General features: G+C 42.4%; 1 protein-coding gene across 2 annotated transcripts; it reads left to right on the top strand.

Annotated features, from left to right (window-relative positions):
• The first annotated feature begins 5,066 nt into the window (after nt 1–5,066).
• Nucleotides 5,067–17,549, top strand: kmt5c (lysine methyltransferase 5C). 2 transcript variants are annotated; one of them, XM_045715305.2, is made up of 10 exons: nt 5,067–5,404; nt 5,776–5,908; nt 6,148–6,313; nt 6,570–6,679; nt 6,794–6,957; nt 7,303–7,322; nt 7,566–7,702; nt 9,405–9,571; nt 9,837–11,117; nt 15,510–17,549. In XM_045715305.2, exons 2-10 carry the CDS (start codon nt 5,796–5,798, stop codon nt 15,704–15,706), a joined length of 2,355 nt encoding a protein of 784 aa, XP_045571261.2. In that variant the 5' UTR covers nt 5,067–5,404; nt 5,776–5,795; the 3' UTR covers nt 15,707–17,549. The 2 variants fall into 2 exon arrangements, with proteins under 2 accessions (XP_045571261.2, XP_014049366.3); XM_014193891.3 differs by having other exon boundaries at nt 9,837–17,549.
• Nucleotides 17,550–19,901: the final 2,352 nt, after the last annotated feature.

The following is a 19,901-nucleotide window of genomic DNA, read 5'->3' as shown; positions in this document are numbered from 1 at the left end:
ATTCCAGGCTGTATCACAACCAGCCGTGAGTGGGAGTCCTATAGGGCGGCGCACAATTGGCCCTGTGTTGCCCGGGTTAGTGTTAAGAATTTGTTCTTAACTGACTTGCCTAGTTACATTCAGCCCTCCATGCAATGAGTTTGACACCCCTGCTCTACCCCCTTTGTCATTCCCACTTGCTCTTCTCTTGTCTGAACGGTATCGAAAGCTTTCTTTGTTCAGGGTGGGATGTTGGCATAGGTTGCTGGCTCCAAGAAATACCCATTTCCTGTACAGCATTTTGGGGTCTTTTGCTTAGCTATTTTCTATCATCTCCTTTCCTTAAAATGTGTTCTCCTTGCCCCTATCCTTTTAAACAAGGTCAATGTTCATCTCTCTGGTTCTCACCCCCCCCCCCCCCCCCCCCATCTTCCATATTCCGTCTCCCATTTTGCTCAGTAGTTTCCCTCTGGGTTCTGAGTAGTCAAAGAATGTCATATCTCAATTCTCACCCCACTTTGCATCTGCCCCCCCACCCCTTACTCAGCTCATGTTTTTCTCTTCTCTTTTATATTTAAAGATGTGTAACAACTTGCCAGACAGCATTAATGCTCATTTCCTGTGCTGGGTTCTTTCTCACATTTTAGTAGCTAGCTCATATCTGCTTCTAGTGCTCTCTCCTCTCCACTAGGAGGTGCATTTCATACAACACTCACCATTGCGTCATCTCACTGAAGACTGGGATCAGGAGTACTGTACATTCAATGTGCCCCCAACAGTACTGAGTGCATTCATGGTGTATAGGCGGCAGTATGTTTTTTAAAGAGCACATGGCTCAAGGTTTTTTGGCTTTGTAGTTTATAAAGAAAATGGATCATATTGTGAGACCAAGGAGTGTTAATTTTAATGACATGTTATGATCTATTGACCAGAGGAAGTGTTATTTGCTGTTAGATAAGGATATTGAATGCTTGATATACAATATGTTACATGGAAAGGTAATATGCTTGTTTTTAAAAGAGCTGTACTATTAGAGAGAACATTTTGGGTTGGAAACTTTTTTGCTGATAAAATAACAAGGTAGGAGTTTCAAGTTGTCGGAATTGTCAATGGCTTGTTTTCTGACAAGGCTTTGAGACTGATTCAGAGCTGTAATGTAGACCATTTGCAATTTTTTTTAAATATGCATTTTGGAAACAAGCTTTGCTTACATGCTTTAGGCAGTAGGGTAGAGCAATGCCTCAACTTGAAGATAAATTGTTTTGGGGATCATTGCAGGTCTTAGTATTGCTGTCCTGAATGATACTTCACAACTTCCAATTTCACCCGACCCTACGCTGTTCATAGCAAGGCAAACGTTCTGCTTGTAATGTTGGTCAGATAATTAATTTGCTAAAATCATTAAGACATCACCAACAATCTACTGTAACTATCGATATTAATCTTATTTCTTTTGAACTTTTATTTCAAGGACTAGGGCAATATAGATATTGTGATAATGTAAAACTTTTTTATTTTATTTTAACCAATCAGGGACGTTTTTCCTTAATGCACTGTCGCTGGGGGCAATACAAGGCCACGTTCAGTTGCCAAACGTTGTCGAACGTTGCAGATAGAAATGGCATGAATAGAGCTGATGCGTTCGTATTCTTCATGTCAGAGGCGTTTGTTCTACATAGCCTATTTCTATCCGAACGTATCAAAACGTTAAGTCCTGCTGAACGCGCCCCAGGCTAGAAAAGCTGAAATATAAATGAATCAAAAACGTTAAATAAAAATAAAATGATAATGTTTTATTTTTATGTAATTTGTTTTCCAACCAATCACAAATCCTGTCTCTGTTACCGGGTAGAAAATAAAAAATAGTGAATTTGTACTTTGTCTGTTTTTGTCTTAAAGATGATACAATATGGAAGTTTTTCTCGAGTGTTGGCTGTATGGTTCGTATGCATGATGTGCAATATAAACTTTTGCTCATGGGTGTGGGGAGGTTGGCCCCCCTTCTGTCTAAAGAAGTAATTTCTGGACAATATTACTGTCCATAATTGTGGGCCATTTTTGTCTCAAGAAACGGCCAATATTCCATAATGGAACTTTAAATGAGCCATGGTTTGTGTATAATGTAAGATAAAATGACGCTATAGGCCACTAATGGTGAATTACCCATAATGTGATACATACTACATATTGTATGTTTGAGATTACATTTTAAATGGGCGCCATCTAGTGTATACAACAACGTATGCAGTTAATCTATAGGAAATCATTTATAGTAAAATTGTATTATAGGGAGAAATAGGCGGAGCATCAATGCACGTTTCTATTTTGCACATTGCCCTATCAATTCCGATCATATAAAACAGCTGAACCAAATCTCAAATCAATAACAGACAAAGCGAAACTGGAACGGAGTCAGGTCAGCCTTGGTGAATTGTTTGGGCTAAGATATAATTCAAACTGTAAATGTATCCTTGTGATTGCTCAAAAAGTAAGTTTGCCTAATGTAATTGATCTCTAAATTCCGAATTGACCTGAACGGGTACAATGGATTTGCAGTGCAGGTGACCCTTATTAATTTAGTAGTTGACGTGTTTTGTTTATAGCTGGACGCTGCAGTTGTACAAACTGCTGATGTGCCACAAAGTAAGTGCATGTGTTGATCTGTTTGAGCTCGGAACAAAATTGTTATACCCACAGTAACTTCTGCTAAATATGTGTATTTGATAGCGTCGCTTTGTTTCGACGGATTGCACTTTAACGGATGGAGCTGGAGAAATGTACACTTAGACTCGCTATGGGATGTAAGGACTGACTATCCAATAACTAATATATAGTTGTAGCTTTAGTATTCTCTTTTGTAAGCATTTTATATTGTGTGCTGATGGAATAGGCCTACGACAGTTAAACTAAGCGCATTAAAGTTAAATTCTTAAAGAATCAATGGGTACATGTCGTGAATTTGTCAAAATAGCTGTAACAAGTGCAGATTGACTTTAATTTTTTTAACTTTACAGATTAGTTGTGAACAATTGGTAACCACGTCTTCTAGACTGAACATCCCAAACCAATGAGGATTCGAACAAAAAAAATGGGCCCGGGTAGGCGTGCATTACACCGAGAGATTATTGCGTTCGTTTAAGAACGGGCTGCCTCCTGGGCGTGAGCCAGGTGCCCGGAGAAAGCCCACGGCGAAGTCGGCTCTAAGTGACGTAATTATGCGAGAGGAGTAATAAGTAGGATTTCCTTCACGTGTAATAGTAATTTCTAACTAGCTGCCTTCCCCATGAAAACAACTAGTTTGCAAATTCGGTGCGGTGCAGATTAATGATTGTTCGATTTGCGAACCGGCTCCTCCCTCACCGCCTTTGCCCGCTCACATCATGGGCTGTGCCCCGCTGCTTGGCATTATCAAATCCGCCCAGTGTCAACGCGCAACCCACCATTGAGATTTAAGAGCTAAATTGACTATCCTAGTGTCCCTTTAAAGCATGGGTTCCCAAACTCGGTCCTGGGGCCCCCCTTGGGTGCACGCTTTGATTTTTGCCCAAACACTACACAGTGGATTCAAATCAACTCATCAAGCTTTGATTATTTGAATCAGCTGTGTAGTGCTTGGGCAAAAATCTAAACATGGGCCCAAGATCCAAGTTTGGAAACCCTGCTTTAAAGGAATCCTTCACCTGAAATTAGAGTTGCATATCTTTCCTTACATTGTAAGCATTTAGTGCAATATCTAAATAATAATTTTAAAATGGAATATCCACTGTCAAACTCTGGATGCTGCCACTAGTGGCATGTCTGTAACATTCAGCTGAACTTTTAGCCCAGATAAAATGCCTTCAGGCCTGTTATATAGCAGCCACAGGTCTTGTTAGAAAACCAGTCATGGTCATTAATCAGTACTAATCTCTTCTATCATTTCTCCAGATTGTTGTTCCTTTTGCCCGACTGGTTGCAGCAAGTGTGCCTCTGGTTGTGTGTGCAAGACGTGCGACACAAGCTGCTGTCAGTGAGGGCTTGACGCATGACACTCCATGTCCTCTACCCGTGCACGTGACATTATCCCTGTTGTACGACACAAGAGCATTGTAATAAATTGCAGCTCCAATTTTGGATGCCTTCAATCATGTGAAACTGTCTCCTTGCTTTAGTGAGCACTAATGTGAATTCCAGTGATATTACCATTTCCTTGGAAAGTTAAATGTCTGGCCAAGTAAACATGTGATCTGTCTGATTGTAGTGGGTACCACCTGGGGCCAAAATCAGGCCCTTGCTGGTATAGGGGGACTTTGCATGTCTTCCTTATTCAGTGGCGCCATAGATTGAAAATTGTTCATAGGACATGGGGGTGGTATCCACTGTCCTTGATCAAACCTCAGTGATTCCAGTTTTCTGGCTTCTTAAATCTAGACATCTGCTAGGTGTTCTATTGCCTCACACTGGCTGCGTTTAGACAGGCAGCCTAATTATGATCTTTTTTCAATAATTGGTATTTTGACCAATCACATTTCAGTTGACCCATTGGTAGGAAGAAATATCAGAATTGGTCTGCCTGTGTAAATTAATTTTAATAGGCCAACATCGTAATATTGGCTTTGTATTTAACCCAGGCGTATAGGCTTAATCAAGGTCTGGAAAACTGGCCCAAAACTTCAGTGTAGTTGGTGTGTTGGAATGGGCTCGATCTACAATGATTTGTACCTCAAGCCTGGGTAGTTACAAGCTTACACTGATGTGTTATCCCCTCGGTGTCCCGTGCAAGACACCCAGCAAGACCATGAAGGACCACTGACATACCACTGCTTACGCCAATGTAGTAGATGGCTGAGACGGGGTCCTTAGCCATGGATTCTGTCGATGTAACAGTTATTTGAGAGGGTTATCAATATGTTTAACGTGAAAGTTCTGTTAAACTGACATTTATAAATAACGACTGTCCATTCAAGCAACTGAAACCCAACCTACTATGACCAGGTACAACCAACAGTATTACTAGAACTAAAGGACATCCTCTCCCTATTGACAAATGGCCTGTGAGAGATTTCGTAACGGGCGTAAAATTGACCTTGGCACTAGCCAATGAAAAACAACGGATATGGCCCTAGTTCGGTTTCACTGCAGCAGTGTTACTCGCATACCTCAGTGGTTGTTCGCCCAACTTCTGATACGAGAATAACAAACATTAAAAAAATATATATTCCTTCCCTCGGGTCAGTCGTTTTGCTGTGGAAACTAGCTAATTTGATTACATTTGCAGCGTTGAATCAACGAGGCAACACCAAGAAATTGTGCTGTGTTTTGGCGGATCAGCTAGCTACGTAACGTTAGCTAGCTGACTCGACATCTGACATAGCCAGCTAGCGGCTAGCTAGCAACCACTACGGATACAATCAAGCTAACGGCTTTCGTTATCAAATACTCCCAGGTAATGTTATGCTAAATATAACTGTAGACTGACTTTTATATAAATCAATATAGCTAGTTATATTTATCGTGTTTACTTATGCCTGAGTCAGACGCTAACTAGCTAGACTTTCAGCTTAACGCTATGTCCTGCGGTACCTAGCTGCTAGCTATGATGCTAATTTAGACATCAAAATCAGAAGGCTAGCTAGCTGGTCAGTTTGCTTGTTTCTAACATAACCTTACTGATGTTTGAGCTAGAACTAGCTTATCGAAGCCGTACATAAAGGCTAATGTTAGCTTGTATGGGGATATGAGGACGACTTGACTCAGTTGTGGGTGGTTGTCAGTCGCATCGCCTTGTCCCTTGACCCCGACCCCCTGTCCTTTCAGCATGCTGATGGTGGGAGGCGATGGACGGATGCAGTAAAATGAGTGTGATGGAGCTGTGTGAGACGGATGATCTGGCCACCAGCTTGGTGCTGGACCCCTTGCTGGGGTTCAGCACTCATAAAATGAATGTCAGGTAATCTCTTTAAACCTATCCATTATATTTGACAAAAGTGTGTGAAATGACAAACTTTTGCCATAATGTATGCATTGTACCATTTTTCTTGTGCTTGGTCATGATGGTTCCTCTATGCGTCTAGTAATCAGTCTTCATCAGGCAGTTAAGGCACAACTTCAGCGTTCTTCAAAGAGAAGTGGAAAAGTTAATTCACAATTGCAAAGAACAGCACACACCTAATTCTTGTCGCCCTGCAGTCCCCCCCCAGAGGTCCGTCGTTGGGGCTACCTCAAAGAGACTCTGCTACGCTTCCAACGCACACATGATTTGCAGGCCACCTTTGAGGCCCTTACAGTGGGAGACTGGGCCTGTGACTACTTCACTGGACTGGGAACACATCGTCTGGAACTACTGAAACAGCATGTAAGTGTGTGTTTGCAGGATCAGTTAACCCTGTTATATCAGTGTGCACTAGAAGTAAGTTTTTGATTGCCCCTTCCTTTCTTTAGTCAGTGTAATTTTAAATTTGTTCATTTACTTTTGTTGGCCTCTGTCATTTTTTTCTTATTAGTTTGGGTAGTTAGCTAATATTACCTATTTTCACTCTGTGGGTATTCATGATTGTGTGCATGAAGATGCTTGGCTATATGCATGGTCTTGACAGCTATTATTTCTTCAGGTGTATCGCTACCTCTGTGCCTTCCTGTTGGATAGTGGTGTCCAGATTGAGTCATGTGACCGATACTCTTCAGAAACCAACGGAGCAAAGATAACCTCTACCAAGCACTGGTAAGGATCAACTTATTTTAACAGTTCATTCAATAGTCATGTGTAACTGCAGATGACATAAATCTTGTCTGTGTTTTTATATATCATGTTTAACTCTGATGCTGAATGCTGCAGGTTTGTAGGTGAGCGGATGGAGGTTCTGTTGGGTTGTATAGCCGAGCTGAGTCCAGCAGACAGTGCTGTTCTGAGAGCAGGGGTGAATGACTTTAGTGTGATGTACTCCACTCGTAAGCGCTGTGCACAACTCTGGCTTGGGCCTGCGGCTTTCATCAACCACGGTGAGTTTTTCAAGATTCAACCCCAGTTACTGTCTGCCACACTGTACACACACTAAAACAGAAACCCACTGTGCATACCTATCACAGAAAACACAGACAGAGCATCTGCTTATGGGATTTCTCTTAATTAGGCATTCCTAACAAGTCATACATTAGATCTAGAGTGATCAAATCAAATGCACTCATGTAATCCTGTTATTTAATGTGCTCACCTACAGCAGAGCTTCACAGGATTTGCTAATGGTCAATACTTTTATTATACAGACGCATGGCACAATTTCCAGTGTTTTTAAGTTGTTATATCTGTATTGTAACCATACGTTTGTTTCTGTTTCCTGGGTGAAGACTGCAGACCAAACTGTAAGGTAATCAACAATGTTATGTATTATTAGTCATGTTACTCTTCTATATTTTTAATCACTCTGTGTGTTTGTTCCTGTTAAGCATTGTTCCCTTTTTATAGAAGTGTTGTTATACATGATTATTGTTATTATCCTCTTCGTCAGTGTATTGTGCTTGTACTATTATGGTTTTATTGTTGGAAGTGTTACATCCCCAGGGCTAGCGATGTCACCTTGTTTCTTCCCTCACCTCCCCCTTCTCTCCAGTTTGTTCCTGGCGATAAGAATGGAGGCTGTGTAAAAGTGGTGAGGCCCATCGCACCTGGGGAGGAGATCACCTGTTACTATGGCGACAGCTTTTTTGGAGAAGACAATGAAATGTGTGAATGCTGCACCTGTGAGAGGTGAGAGGATTGAGACATATCTGCTCATTGTCTGAATGACCAGCTTAATTTACATACATACATACATACATACATACATACATACATACATACATACATACATACATACATACATACATACATACGGTACCAGTCAAAAGTTTGGACGCACCTAATCATTCAAGGGTTTTTCTTTATTTTTACTATTTTCTACAATGTAGAATAATAGTGAAGACATCAAAACCTTGAAATAACACATATAGAATCATGTACTAATCAAAAAAGTGTTAAACAGATCAAAAAATACATTTTAGATTCTTCAAAGTAGCCACCCTTTGACTTGACAGCTTTGCACACTCTAGGCATTCTCTCAACCAGCTTCACCTGGAATGCTTTTCCAACCGTCTTGAAGGAGTTCCCACATATGCTGCGCACTTGTTAGCTGCTTTTCCTTCACAATCTCAATTGGGTTGAGGTCGAGGGTTTGTGGAGGCCAGGTCATCTGATGCAGCACTCCATCACTCTCCTTCTTGGTAAAATAGCCCTTACACAGCCTGGAGGTGTGTTGGGACATTGTCCTGTTGAAAAATAAATGATAGTCCCACTAAGCCCAAACCAGATGGGATGCTGTATCACTGCAGAATGCTGTGGTTGCCATGCTGGTTAAGTGTGCCTTGAATTCTAAATAAATCACAGACGTGTCACCAACAAAGCACCATAACACCACCACCTCCATGATTTTACGGTGGGAAATACACATGCGGAGATCATCCGTTCACCCACACAGCGTCTCACAAAGACACGGCGGTTGGAACCAAAAATCTCAAATTTGGACTCCAGACCAAAGGACAAATTTTGACTGGTCTAATGTCCATTGCTCGTGTTTCTTGGCCCAAGCAAGTCTCTTCCTCTTATTGGTGTCTTTTAGTAGTGGTTTCTTTGCAGCAATTTGACCACGAAGGCCTGATTCACACAGTCTCCTCTGAACAGTTGATGTTGAGATGTCTGTTACTTGAACTCTGTGAAGCATTTATTTGGGCTGCAATTTCTGAGGCTGGTAACTCTAATAAACTTATCCTCTGCAGCAGAGGTAACTCTGGGTCTTCCATTCCTGTGGCGGTCCTCATGAGAGACAGTTTCATCACAGCGCTTGATGGTTTTGTGACTGCACTTGAAGAAACTTTCAAAGTTCTTGACATCTTCCGCATTGACTGACCTTCATGTCCTAAAGTAATGATGGACTGTTGTTTCTCTTTGCTTATTTGAGCTGTTCTTGCCATAATATGGATTTGGTATTTTACCAAATAGGGCTATCTTTTGAATACCACCCCTACCTTGTCAAAACACAACTGATTGGCTCAAACGCCTTAAGAAGGAAAGAAATTCCACAAATGAACTTTAAACAAGGCACACCTGTTAATTGAAATGCATTCCTGGTGACTACCTCATGAAGCTGGTTGAGAGAATGCCAAGAGTGTGCAAAGCTGTCAAGGCAAAGAGTGGCTATTTGAAGAATCTCAAATATAAAATATATTTTGATTTGTTTAACACTTTTTTTGGCTTACTACATGATTCCACGTGTTATTTCATAGTTTTGATGTCTTCACTAGTATTCTACAATGTAGAAAATAGTAAAAATAAAGAAAAACCCTTGAATGTGTCCAAACTTTTGACTGGTACTATATAATGACGTGTAACATTATACTATTTGTTTATTATTTAGAAAAGGAGAGGGTCACTTCCGACACAGAGAGAGGCAGCCTGGTTGTGATGACTCTAATGACCTGTCTGGCCAGAAGTACCGCCTCAGAGACACAGACCTTCGTCTTAACAGAGGGAAAGCACCCTGTCCTCCTACATTTCGGCCTACATTTACATTTTCAAATTCAGGTAAGTTTGTTTGTCTCTCGTTTCAAACTTTAAGCTAATGATGTTCATGTCTTTTAACAATGCCTGAAATTTTAATTCTAGGAAAATACAAGTGGTACTACGTATTGGTCATTGAGCAATAAACTGTCTTTATTGCTAAATGTATTGCAGATAAGACAGTTAGTGACAGTATGCAACTAGAATGTAATGTTAGGTGCAGTATGCATTTATTTGTTATGCTATTGGTGTTGCCTGAATTTCTTAGTTCTTTGTCTTCCTGTCTTAGCTATCCCTTCAAGGAATTCATTTACCCAGCAGATGAAGAGAAATGCTCTGATGATGAGCAGGAAGACCAAAAGGTTGAAACAGGAGGGGCAAAGGAGGATATCGGGAATCAAGCAGCAACGGCTGATAATGCCATCCCTATCAGAGGTGGTGTTGAGGAACCTTAGGGTTCGAGTACGGCGCCACACGTTCAACTTCTTGTTGAGCTGCAAGGACCCCACCAGCAAAGAGAGGGCCTTGCTGCACCAGCTTGAACATGTGGAGACAAAAGACAAGTGGAGGAAGGAACAATCTGCTCTCTACTGTACAACCAAAGAGAATGACAAAAAAGAGAAGAGCAGCAATACTTGTGAGTTAAACCTGAAGCCTTTCACTCTTCACCCTTCCTTGTCTTCTCAACAGAATGCTGGACCAGCAGTTTCTGGACAGATACTGGGTGGCAAGCCCCTTCGAGTGGTGGAAAAAGTATCTGTCCAGACAAGGATCTCTTCCAGAACAAGGAGCATGATCAGAAACTGTCACACACGCCAGTCTGTTTCCAGAGCCAAGAAGAACAACAAAATCATTAGCAAGCACATTGAACTCACCAAACCCATTTGCAGAAAAAGCAACAGCGCAAGTCCTCAGAAACACATGGATAGCTGTAGTGGAAAAGATGCCACGCACAATGTTATCAAAGATATTCATGGAACCAATTGCATAACCATCGAAAATAACACCAGCGGCAACAACAATGATGTGGCATACATCAGCAACAGAACATACACTGGTGGAGGCGGGCCCAAAGGCAGCAAGGCTCAGGGTGCAGATCAGAAACCAGTGGATCTGAAAGTGGAAATCAAAACCATTGGAGAATCGGGGACTGATGGGACACTTGTGGCGAGCAAACCCTCTGGTAAAAGGGTTGAAGTTTGCCAAAGTGCTTTGGACAAAGCCAAGAAGCCTGGGAATCACCAGAAACCCATTAGTACTCCCCTTGTCACTACCACCCCTAGCACCATTTCTCTCTCTTCCCCCTCACTTGACCATGTTCCAGTAATGTCAGGACTGAAGCAAGTCACAGTTAGCTTGATAAGAGTGTCTGTGCCGGGAAGTGTAGCAGAAGAAAGGGCCTGTCCAGGATTGGAGGGAAAGGGCATTGTGAGAAGAGAGAGCAGCGTACCAGTGCAAGCAGAACAGATGGCTAGATCAGCTACACAGGGAGGAGAGGCAGACACCAGAGTGTCCAGGTCCCAGCAGAAGTCCATGGAGGAAGCAGGCAGAGAGTTGTCAGATGCTGAAGGTAAGAAAGGGGTGAGGGAAATGTATTTCAAGGCTAAGGTTAACAAAGTTGATGTAGGAAAGGGACAGACTGCTGTGGTGAAAGTCGATTTATTACATGGTGAGAAAGGGGCAGGTGAGAAGGTCATTGAAATAGAAGCTGCTGGTGGGGGGGAACAGGTTAGTGTGGCTGGGAAGGGGCATAGGGGGAGTGTGAAAGACATTGACAGAGGGGCAAAACTAAATAGTAAAAGTGTACAATCTCAAGTTGTTGGCTGTGATAAGAGGGTGCTTAGAGGGCGAAATGATGCAGAAGAACAGAGTAATGGAAAAGCAGGAGGACAAAATAGCAGAAGTTGTGACAGCATTATCAGAAAGGATGGAGGTAAGAATGAGAGGGTGTCTGAAATGGTAAAAAAGGGGAGTAGTATAACTATGGACAAGAAGGGTGTTGTCATCAAACAGGTGAGGGTTCTACTTTCTGATATTCTAAGAAAAGAGCGGGATCAGAAGGCTGGGGGCTCAGGAAGTGGGAACACAGGAAAGAAAGATCTAATTTCCTCCAACCATAAGCAAATGGAAGATGGCAGAAAGGCAAATAATGATGGCGGGAAAGAGGTTAATATATTATCTGATGCACAGACAAATAGTTTGCCTCATGCAAAAACACAAAGTATGTTAATTTCCAAACGGGGGAAAGGAAGGGCTAGTAAGCTGAAACTTGAGGGTCCAGGCCAAGACTTGCATATTCACTCGCCACAAAGTAATGATGATTTAATCCCAGCGAAAGATAGGCTTTCCAAGTCTCCCCCTCCTTCTTCAGAATATCTTCAGACACACACCCAGGCCAACATTCCTCTGAAGAAACGGATGTTCCGTAATTCTGTGGAGACTGACTCTGAGCAGAGTATCAACTCTCCTGTGTCAGAGCCATCCTCCAAGGACCTCAAACCCTCCACAGAGCTGAGGCAGAATCTTACTCTGTGTTCAGGAAGAGAAATCAAAGCTATCAAAGTGTTGGAGGACAGCGGTAGAGGTGGGTTGCGGTCTAATAGTGACCCTAAGTCTACCGTTTCAGAGTTTTGGGTCCAATCTCGGACACAGACCATCAAGAGGACAGCAAAACAAAATGCAACGCCCAGAATGCTGCGTCCCAGAGTCAATCAGCTGGAACAAGACCGGCCACGGAGGAGTGCAGGAAAGTATAAAAGAGGGACCCGAGACTCAGAGGTACTGGAGAATGAATCTGATGAGGACAAACACAAAGCAGGACATGATGAAATCTCACTGGATTCTAAAAAAGAACATGTAAATGAAGGAGAGAAGAAGACAGAATCACATACTGAGTTACTGAATTCACTCGCCTCTCAAACATGCAAGGAAGAGAACGGGAAAGGGCAGAGCCTCAACTTCAAAATTCGTTTTAAGAGAAAGAGGGGTAAAGTGTGGGAGTTGGACAGACCTGCAGGAGGAGAGGATTTGATTATTGAAGCAGAAAAGTCTATTGATTCACAACAATTGGAGCCTTATAGGGCCATTTTAGATTCTGTGTCAATCTTAAACTTAGAAATGGAGAAGGGTGCCCAGGTAGATGGGAAGGAGACTCATGACGTACGATTTTGGAAGAGACGTAAAGTTAGACGAGACAGATTGGGGAGTTTGAAAGATAGAGGTCCCATTTTGATGAACAGGCAAAGTGAGGTTGTAGCTGTAGACTCGAAAGAGAAAAAAAAGGAACAGGGGGAGCTCAGTGAGGTAGAGATAAGTGAGGTAGAGATAAATGAGGTGCTAGACGAGGTTATTTATGGAGTAAAGCAACTGCCAGGAGAAAAGGGCCATACAACTTCTAGTGAGGGTATATCTGTCGGAGTGGGGGGACTGCAATGTGACTATCAAGTCACACCAAGTCCTGTTAGAATCTGTGAAAAAGAGAAAGATATTCCATCCTTGGCTGAAGACGGAGAACAAGTGAAGGATACTTGTATTGGAGTAGAGAGTAGTTTGGTTGACAGTGGGGCACTGCATGAACACAAAGTAAAGGATGAGGACCAACCCTTGCCACGGATCAAACTGAGGAGAAAAATACAGGGTGTATGGGAGGTGGACAGCCAGGAGTTGGAGCAGAGTGAAGCAAAGTCTGAAAAAGAGAAGAAGGAAATGACATGCGTTAAGCCAAAAGAAGAGTGCCCTTCTCAACCGCCCACCTGCCAGAAACTCAACAGTGCAATCAAGTGCAACACTTTAAAAGATTCCTCTGCTGTTCTTCTGAAAAAAGAACCTCCCCCCCTCACTTTATCTCTCTCACCCTTGACCCTTAACTCACCTCAACCTGTGGGTTCTGATGTGAGGGCCTATGCTCCTGAAACAATGAATGATAGGGCCATGCCAAAAATCACTAATAAGGGAGGAAGGGGAAGGGGACGGAAAGAAAGGCAGAAAACAGAGACTGCTCGTAAGGTTGCAACTGGAGAGATGGGAACTTCTTGTCTTAGTCATAACCTGCTACAGATAGACAACAGTCTTTCTAGACTCTCAGAAGGATTATGTCAGTCACAATCCTTAGAAAAAAACATACCTTCTGATTACACTGCTTCCACCTCAAAGATTCCATCCCAGTCTCAGTCTCAGTCTCCACCGTTCAGTTTTCCAGAAAGGATGCTTTCCACAGAATCCAGCTTTGCTAATTGTTGTGAAGATCTCCTCGACTTCCAGTGTCTCAATCTTGAAGGGTTCTATCATCCACAGAACATCCTCCAAACCTCTCCAATAGACCTCTGTCCAATGGATCCACCCAGCGGGCCCTTTAGTAGTCCCCTTTCTCATAGCCCCTCGGATGCTTGGAACCCAGAAACCCCATACCTTGGCCCTCCAAGCCCAGGAAGTATCTTCAATGCAGAGGATCAGCAATTTCTTAATGGTCTTGTGTGCTCCAAAAATGAGTCTCTCCCTTTGGATTGTGGAGTTAAGGATACTTCCAAAGACAGAGGACAGCTCAATGCAAATTTTTGTTTTACACCCCTGAGCAGCGCTGAGGGGACTTTCATGGATCGCTTTTTGATGAAAAATCCTGGGATGAAATTGTCAAAAGAAGATTCTAAGACACAAGCCTTATCTTCAGCAGCCAAAACCCACTACTCTCAGAAAGAATCATTCATGTTTAATACAAATACTCCATCCATCTGTTCCCATTCCCACAATACCCCAGTCAATGTTCTCAATCAGAGCACCAATGGTACTAAGGCTAGTTCTGCTCATTCCAATTTTTCTAAGGTCCAGCCTCAAGTCAAAACTCCGGGTCCCTTCCACCTGATGAGCTCTTCCAACAAATCTCAATCTTTTTCCACCTCTCAGCCAGTGCCAAGTTCCTTCAAAACTGGGCCCCAGAATTACTCAGTCAAGTCCGTCCATTCACCTCAAGTGGTTTCTAACAAGTTTGGCTCACAATTAAATCCTAATGTAGGAGATGCTTTTCGCAACACGTATGACAAAAGCTCTAGTGTGATCCAGAGTGTGCTGAAGTTTCAAGGAGGGAAACCAAGTCAGAATTTGAATAGTGCCCCTTCTAAAGTTAATATTGTCGCTGGCAACCCTAAAATTGCGGCCAAACCTCATATTGCCAAATCTAGGTACAGTGACACTGACAAGGTCCACCAGAGTAACAAATGTTCAGGTTTTAGCACTGGCGGACATAAAGGTAGCATGCCCAGTTATAGCATCATTTCAGGAAAAGATCCAGTTCGTCTCAATGCATCAAACTACCCCATCAAGTCAAATCTTCCCAATGACAAAGTCCATCCAGATTATTTCCAGACATCCAGTAAAAGTACAACGACAGCTTTGGAGAAGTCGCCCTCTGACAAACCTCAATACACTGAAACCAGCTTCGGCAGCAAAAACTTCTCCACTCTCCCAAGGCCTTTCTTTTTCCCCAGCCAAGCACCTCAGAGTTATGGGTCTCCCCATGGCAAACGTTTGAATCAGGACAAGCCCTGTGCTGCTGTGCACTCCCAGAACCCTCACTCTTCCTATGCCACATCGGCGTCACCTGACAAACTGTGTTACGATTCCTCAGACTTGACCTTTTCCACCTCGCTCTCTCCCTCTATGTCTCAGCACAATAGCCCCCAAGTAGCACACAACTCTCCCTCTGGATCACAGACACCAGCTAACAAACAGCAGCCCCCCTCCTCCTCCTTCTCCTACTCTTATGGTCACCAAGGTCCACCTTATGTGGTCAACTTTACTGGTGACCACTCAGTCACCATGGGCCTGGGAGATTACCCAGGGTCTCCACCCACCAACTATACGTACCGCTGCCTCATGGAGCCTTCGGGCACCCAGGGAAGGCTGGTTCTGGAGCCATGTGGACCCCAACTCTCACACTCACCATCTTTCTCTGTGGGGGGCTTTTCAGGGCTTAAAGGCCAGGATGACCACTGCAAGAGGGACATACAACAGCAGTGCCAGCCCATAGACCACCCACCAATATCCCACCATGCTCCCACATCCTCCCACTCCTTGAGTACCCCGGTCTCAGACCGTAAGCCCAAAAGACTGAGGCTAGTGGTTACTGATGGGCTAGTGGATCTGGACCTCCAGTATACAGACTGATTTATACCTGTTCTCATCTGACTTTGATGCAGCTTGTAATATATCAACATTATTGTACAGAATTGTTCATGAGGAGCATATCTCTGCCCTGATGTTTTTTAAACAGCAATTTACACAGTCTACCTATCATTATGTTTGTTTAATGGTTACTGGTGTTTGTTCTAATCCCTCTCTTGGATACTGTTATGATATGAATGTCTCAGAGAAGGTTTTATTGACATCTGTGGGGATCGAGTAATGCTTATGCTTAACAGTTTTACTTCTATTTATTTTGTGAATACAACCATCTTCTGTGTAAGTTCAGTGATTTGCAAGAGGAAAATATGTAGTGAATAGATCAGTCAGTCTCCACAATGCTTTTCTGGCATGACGTCCTTTCATAGTCTGTCATAGCAGAGGTTAGCCTCAAGGTGGGCACATTGAACCCTCTAGTTAGTGGTATGTGGAGGCCTTCTTATTGTACTGTAACAAAGTTGACATGTCAGGAAGATAGGCCTAAACAAACCGTTTGCACATTCTACAACATGATTACTTTGACATAAAAATTAGTTTTTAAGTTTTAAAACAAGTGTGTCTCTATCATGTTTCTGTGATTTTGGGCAGTAGGGCTTTGATTCCAGTCGGTTTAAGTACTGTCTACGAGCTCTAAAATGTACAGTTTTATTGGATCTGCTCTGTTTCACTAAGTACATAGACTTGCAAGTGTGTGTGGGAGTGAGGAGGAATTTTAGGTACCATGCTTTTCTGTATATGGTATGTTTGTGCACTGCCTTGCCAATTTGAGTGAAGATTAGCAGTCAATGGTGCATTAAGAAATGCACAGTGCATCAACAGTGTGTGTAGTGTAGAATGACTTCCAGGCCTGTAAATTCCAGGACAACTCCACTGAGGGGTGGCGTGCATGACATGAACTGCAGCTCTGCAGCCGCTGTCCAGAGCACCCACAGTATTCGAGGGAGGGAGACCGGGTGGGTGGGAGACTGACTGCAATGTTTTCTGCAGAATTCGTTTTTTTCTTTGGTCTTGTGTAGGTCAAGGGGTAGATGATACTGTATTAGTGGGGCAACTTGGACTAAGTGGGTACATTTTGTGTTCCCTCCCTTCCTTCTTTCCCCTCTATCCACACTGAGAATACTTGGTGCTTATGGCATTATTTATGAAGCAACTTCAAAGCAATCTGTTGTGAATTAGAACAAGGACAGTTACTTGATAATCTTGCTTTTAGTCTTGTCTCGCTCATTACTTAATTGGATCACACTGGTTAGGTTAGTTGTGTAGATGGTGATCACAATGAAATGTTATCTGAGAAATGTGTAGTCAGCCACGTGGTTGCATGTATTATTTTTACATCCATGAATGAGATTCACATTTTTGAAATGGACGTTGCTCTTACACGTGTGTAATGTCATTTGAGCATTCCACTTTCCTCATCTAGACATCGTTCCAGTAGCAATCCAACAGAGGTACTCAATAGGACTACATCATCTTATGTAAAACCATGAAGCAGTCATGTCTGTATTATTATTATTATTATTATTATTATTATTATTATTATTATTGAAAATGGTGCTTTATTGTAATTTAATATTTTACATATAATATTGATTGTTCCAGATATGAAAGGTTTGTTTATATTACATGATAGAACATATTGTTTATTTACTTTAAAAAAAATCTAACATTTCATTTATGGTTCCCCAACGTCTCCCCTGGACCGAGATTTAGAGTTGATTCAGGTGGTGATATATAATCAGCCTTTTGAAGAGGTAAACATTCTAATGGTCGGCTGTAGAATTGTAAAATGTAAATCATTAAAGAAAAATGCGTTCTTTTTTTGAATTAAGCTTTGGATGTGTCTTCACAATTTATTCGTGGTATGACATGTATTTATTGGTTCAACAAACCCCCTTGTGTCGTGTCGCATGAAGCTGTATTATGAACCATGATCCATTTCTAGATTTGTGGATCGTCTGAAGCATGCTATGTTCAACTTGTAATGTTAGCTTACAGTGCCTAGCTAGTTAATCATTTTGCTTAATTAAATACAGTAATTATATTATTTGACTGAATTTGTTTGGTTGCAACCATTGTAGTCCACAGAAAATGATGTAAACTATATTGACTTATTTGTTCATTCAGCCATTTTGTTATACTGTAGTTTATGAAAATACCAAACTTCTAACAGTGCATATGTTTAGGGGTGGAAAAACAATATGCTGGTTTGATTGTTAGATTGAAAGCTTCCTTCAGGCAACTACTTCCTTATTTCCTCGACATATTTACACAAGCTTTCATATTCCTTTCTTGACTGGATGTGTGTCCCTCTCCAGTCTGTAATGTCTTTCTCTTTATTCATACAGTATATGACTGTCATTTACGTCTTGTCACTAAGCCTCCTGCCTGTTTCCCATCTTCTCCATCACTCAGTTTTTAGTCTTGTTTCTAGCCTCTTCTCTAAGTGCAGCAGCATGTACTTCCCATTGGCATGTTTAGCGCTTCAGATCCTGTGACCCACTTTGCTTGTCTCAGTGGAAAGTGAGGGGTTAAATGTGATGCCAAGTGGAACAGCTTTTCCATAATGAGGACAAGCAGAGCAGAGAAGCAGGCAGCAGAGAGGGAGAGACAGAGGCGATCTGAGTGTGCTAAGAGACCGGATCCTTTGAGGTATTTCACCAACCTCTGAATGATCCTACAGCCCTTAGCATCAATGCTAGTACCTGCTGACACCAACATGTACATCAAATCAGTAATATAAATGCTAGTACCTGCTGACACCAACATGTACATCAAATCAGTGCTATAAATGCTAGTACCTGCTGACACCAACATGTACATCAAATCAGCGATATAAATGCTAGTACCTGCTGACACCAACATGTACATCAAATCAGTGATATAAATGCTAGTACCTGCTGACACCAACATGTACATCAAATCAGCGATATAAATGCTAGTACCTGCTGACACCAACATGTACATCAAATCAGTGATATAAATGCTAGTACCTGCTGACACCAACATGTACATCAAATCAGCGATATAAATGCTAGTACCTGCTGACACCAACATGTACATCAAATCAGTAATATAAATGCTAGTACCTGCTGACACCAACATGTACATCAAATCAGTGATATAAATGCTAGTACCTGCTGACACCAACATGTATATCAAATCAGTGATATAAATGCTAGTACCTGCTGACACCAACATGTACATCAAATCAGTGATATAAATGCTAGTACCTGCTGACACCAACATGTACATCAAATCAGTAATATAAATGCTAGTACATGGTACTAATCCACACCATGCACCATCAGCTTCACCTACACACAGCCTAGTCCACATATGTGCAAAATAGGCCACACACTGTGAAGGATTCCTTTACTGGCTCAGGGAACTGAAACGGGCCATCTTTAACAACGGTGATGTTCCTTTTTCAATTATTCTATAATGCCTCACCCACTCTTCCTCCTATTCTACTGTATGTCACAATTCCACTCAACTCTTAAATATACACTACATGACCATAGGTATGTGGACACGTGCTCGTCGAACATCCCATTCCAAAATTATGGGCATTAATATGGAGTTGGTCCCCCCTTTGCTGCTATGACAGCCCCCACTCTTCTGGGAACACTTTCCACTAGATGTTGGAACATTGCTGCGGGGACTTAATAAATAAAGGTGAAATCAAAAATACATTAAAAAAACTTGCTTCCGTTCAGCCACGAGCCTTAGTGAGGTCGGGCACTGATGTTGGGCAATTAGGCCGGGCTCGCAGTTGGCGTTTCAATTCATCCCATAGGTGTTTGATGGAGTTGAGGTCAGGGCTCTGTGCAGGCCAGTGAAGTTCTTCCACACTGATCTCGACAAACCATTTCTGTATGGACCTCGCTTTGTGCGCAGAGGCATTGTCATGCTGAAACAGGAAAGGGCCTTCCCCAAACTGTTGCCACAAAGTTGGAAGCACAGAATCATCTAGAATGTCATTGTAAGCTATAGCGTTAACATTTCCCTTCACTGGAACTAAGGGGCCTAGCCCGAACCATTATTACTCCTTTACAGTTGGCACTGTGCATTGGGGCAGGTTGCGTTCTCCTGGCATCCGCTAAACCCAGCTTCGTCCGTCGGACGACGAAACCTGATTCATCACTTCAGAGAATGCATTTCCACTGCTCCAATGGCGGTG

The sequence above is a fragment of the Salmo salar genome, chromosome 03 (genome assembly GCF_965601325.2).
Source record: "Salmo salar chromosome 03, fSalSal1, whole genome shotgun sequence".
Lineage (NCBI taxonomy): Eukaryota > Metazoa > Chordata > Actinopteri > Salmoniformes > Salmonidae > Salmo > Salmo salar.
Note: the sequence above shows the minus strand (reverse complement) of the source record. Positions and strands in the feature narration are given on the sequence as shown.

Bases quoted from the DNA above. Each gene is read 5' to 3' on its own strand.
- kmt5c (XM_014193891.3), top strand. From the start codon at position 5,796: ATGGACGGATGCAGTAAAATGAGTGTGATGGAGCTGTGTGAGACGGAT. The intron at 6,680-6,793 runs GTAAGGATCAAC...TGAATGCTGCAG, and splicing joins ATAACCTCTACCAAGCACTG to GTTTGTAGGTGAGCGGATGG. The intron at 7,323-7,565 runs GTAATCAACAAT...CCTTCTCTCCAG, and splicing joins ACTGCAGACCAAACTGTAAG to TTTGTTCCTGGCGATAAGAA.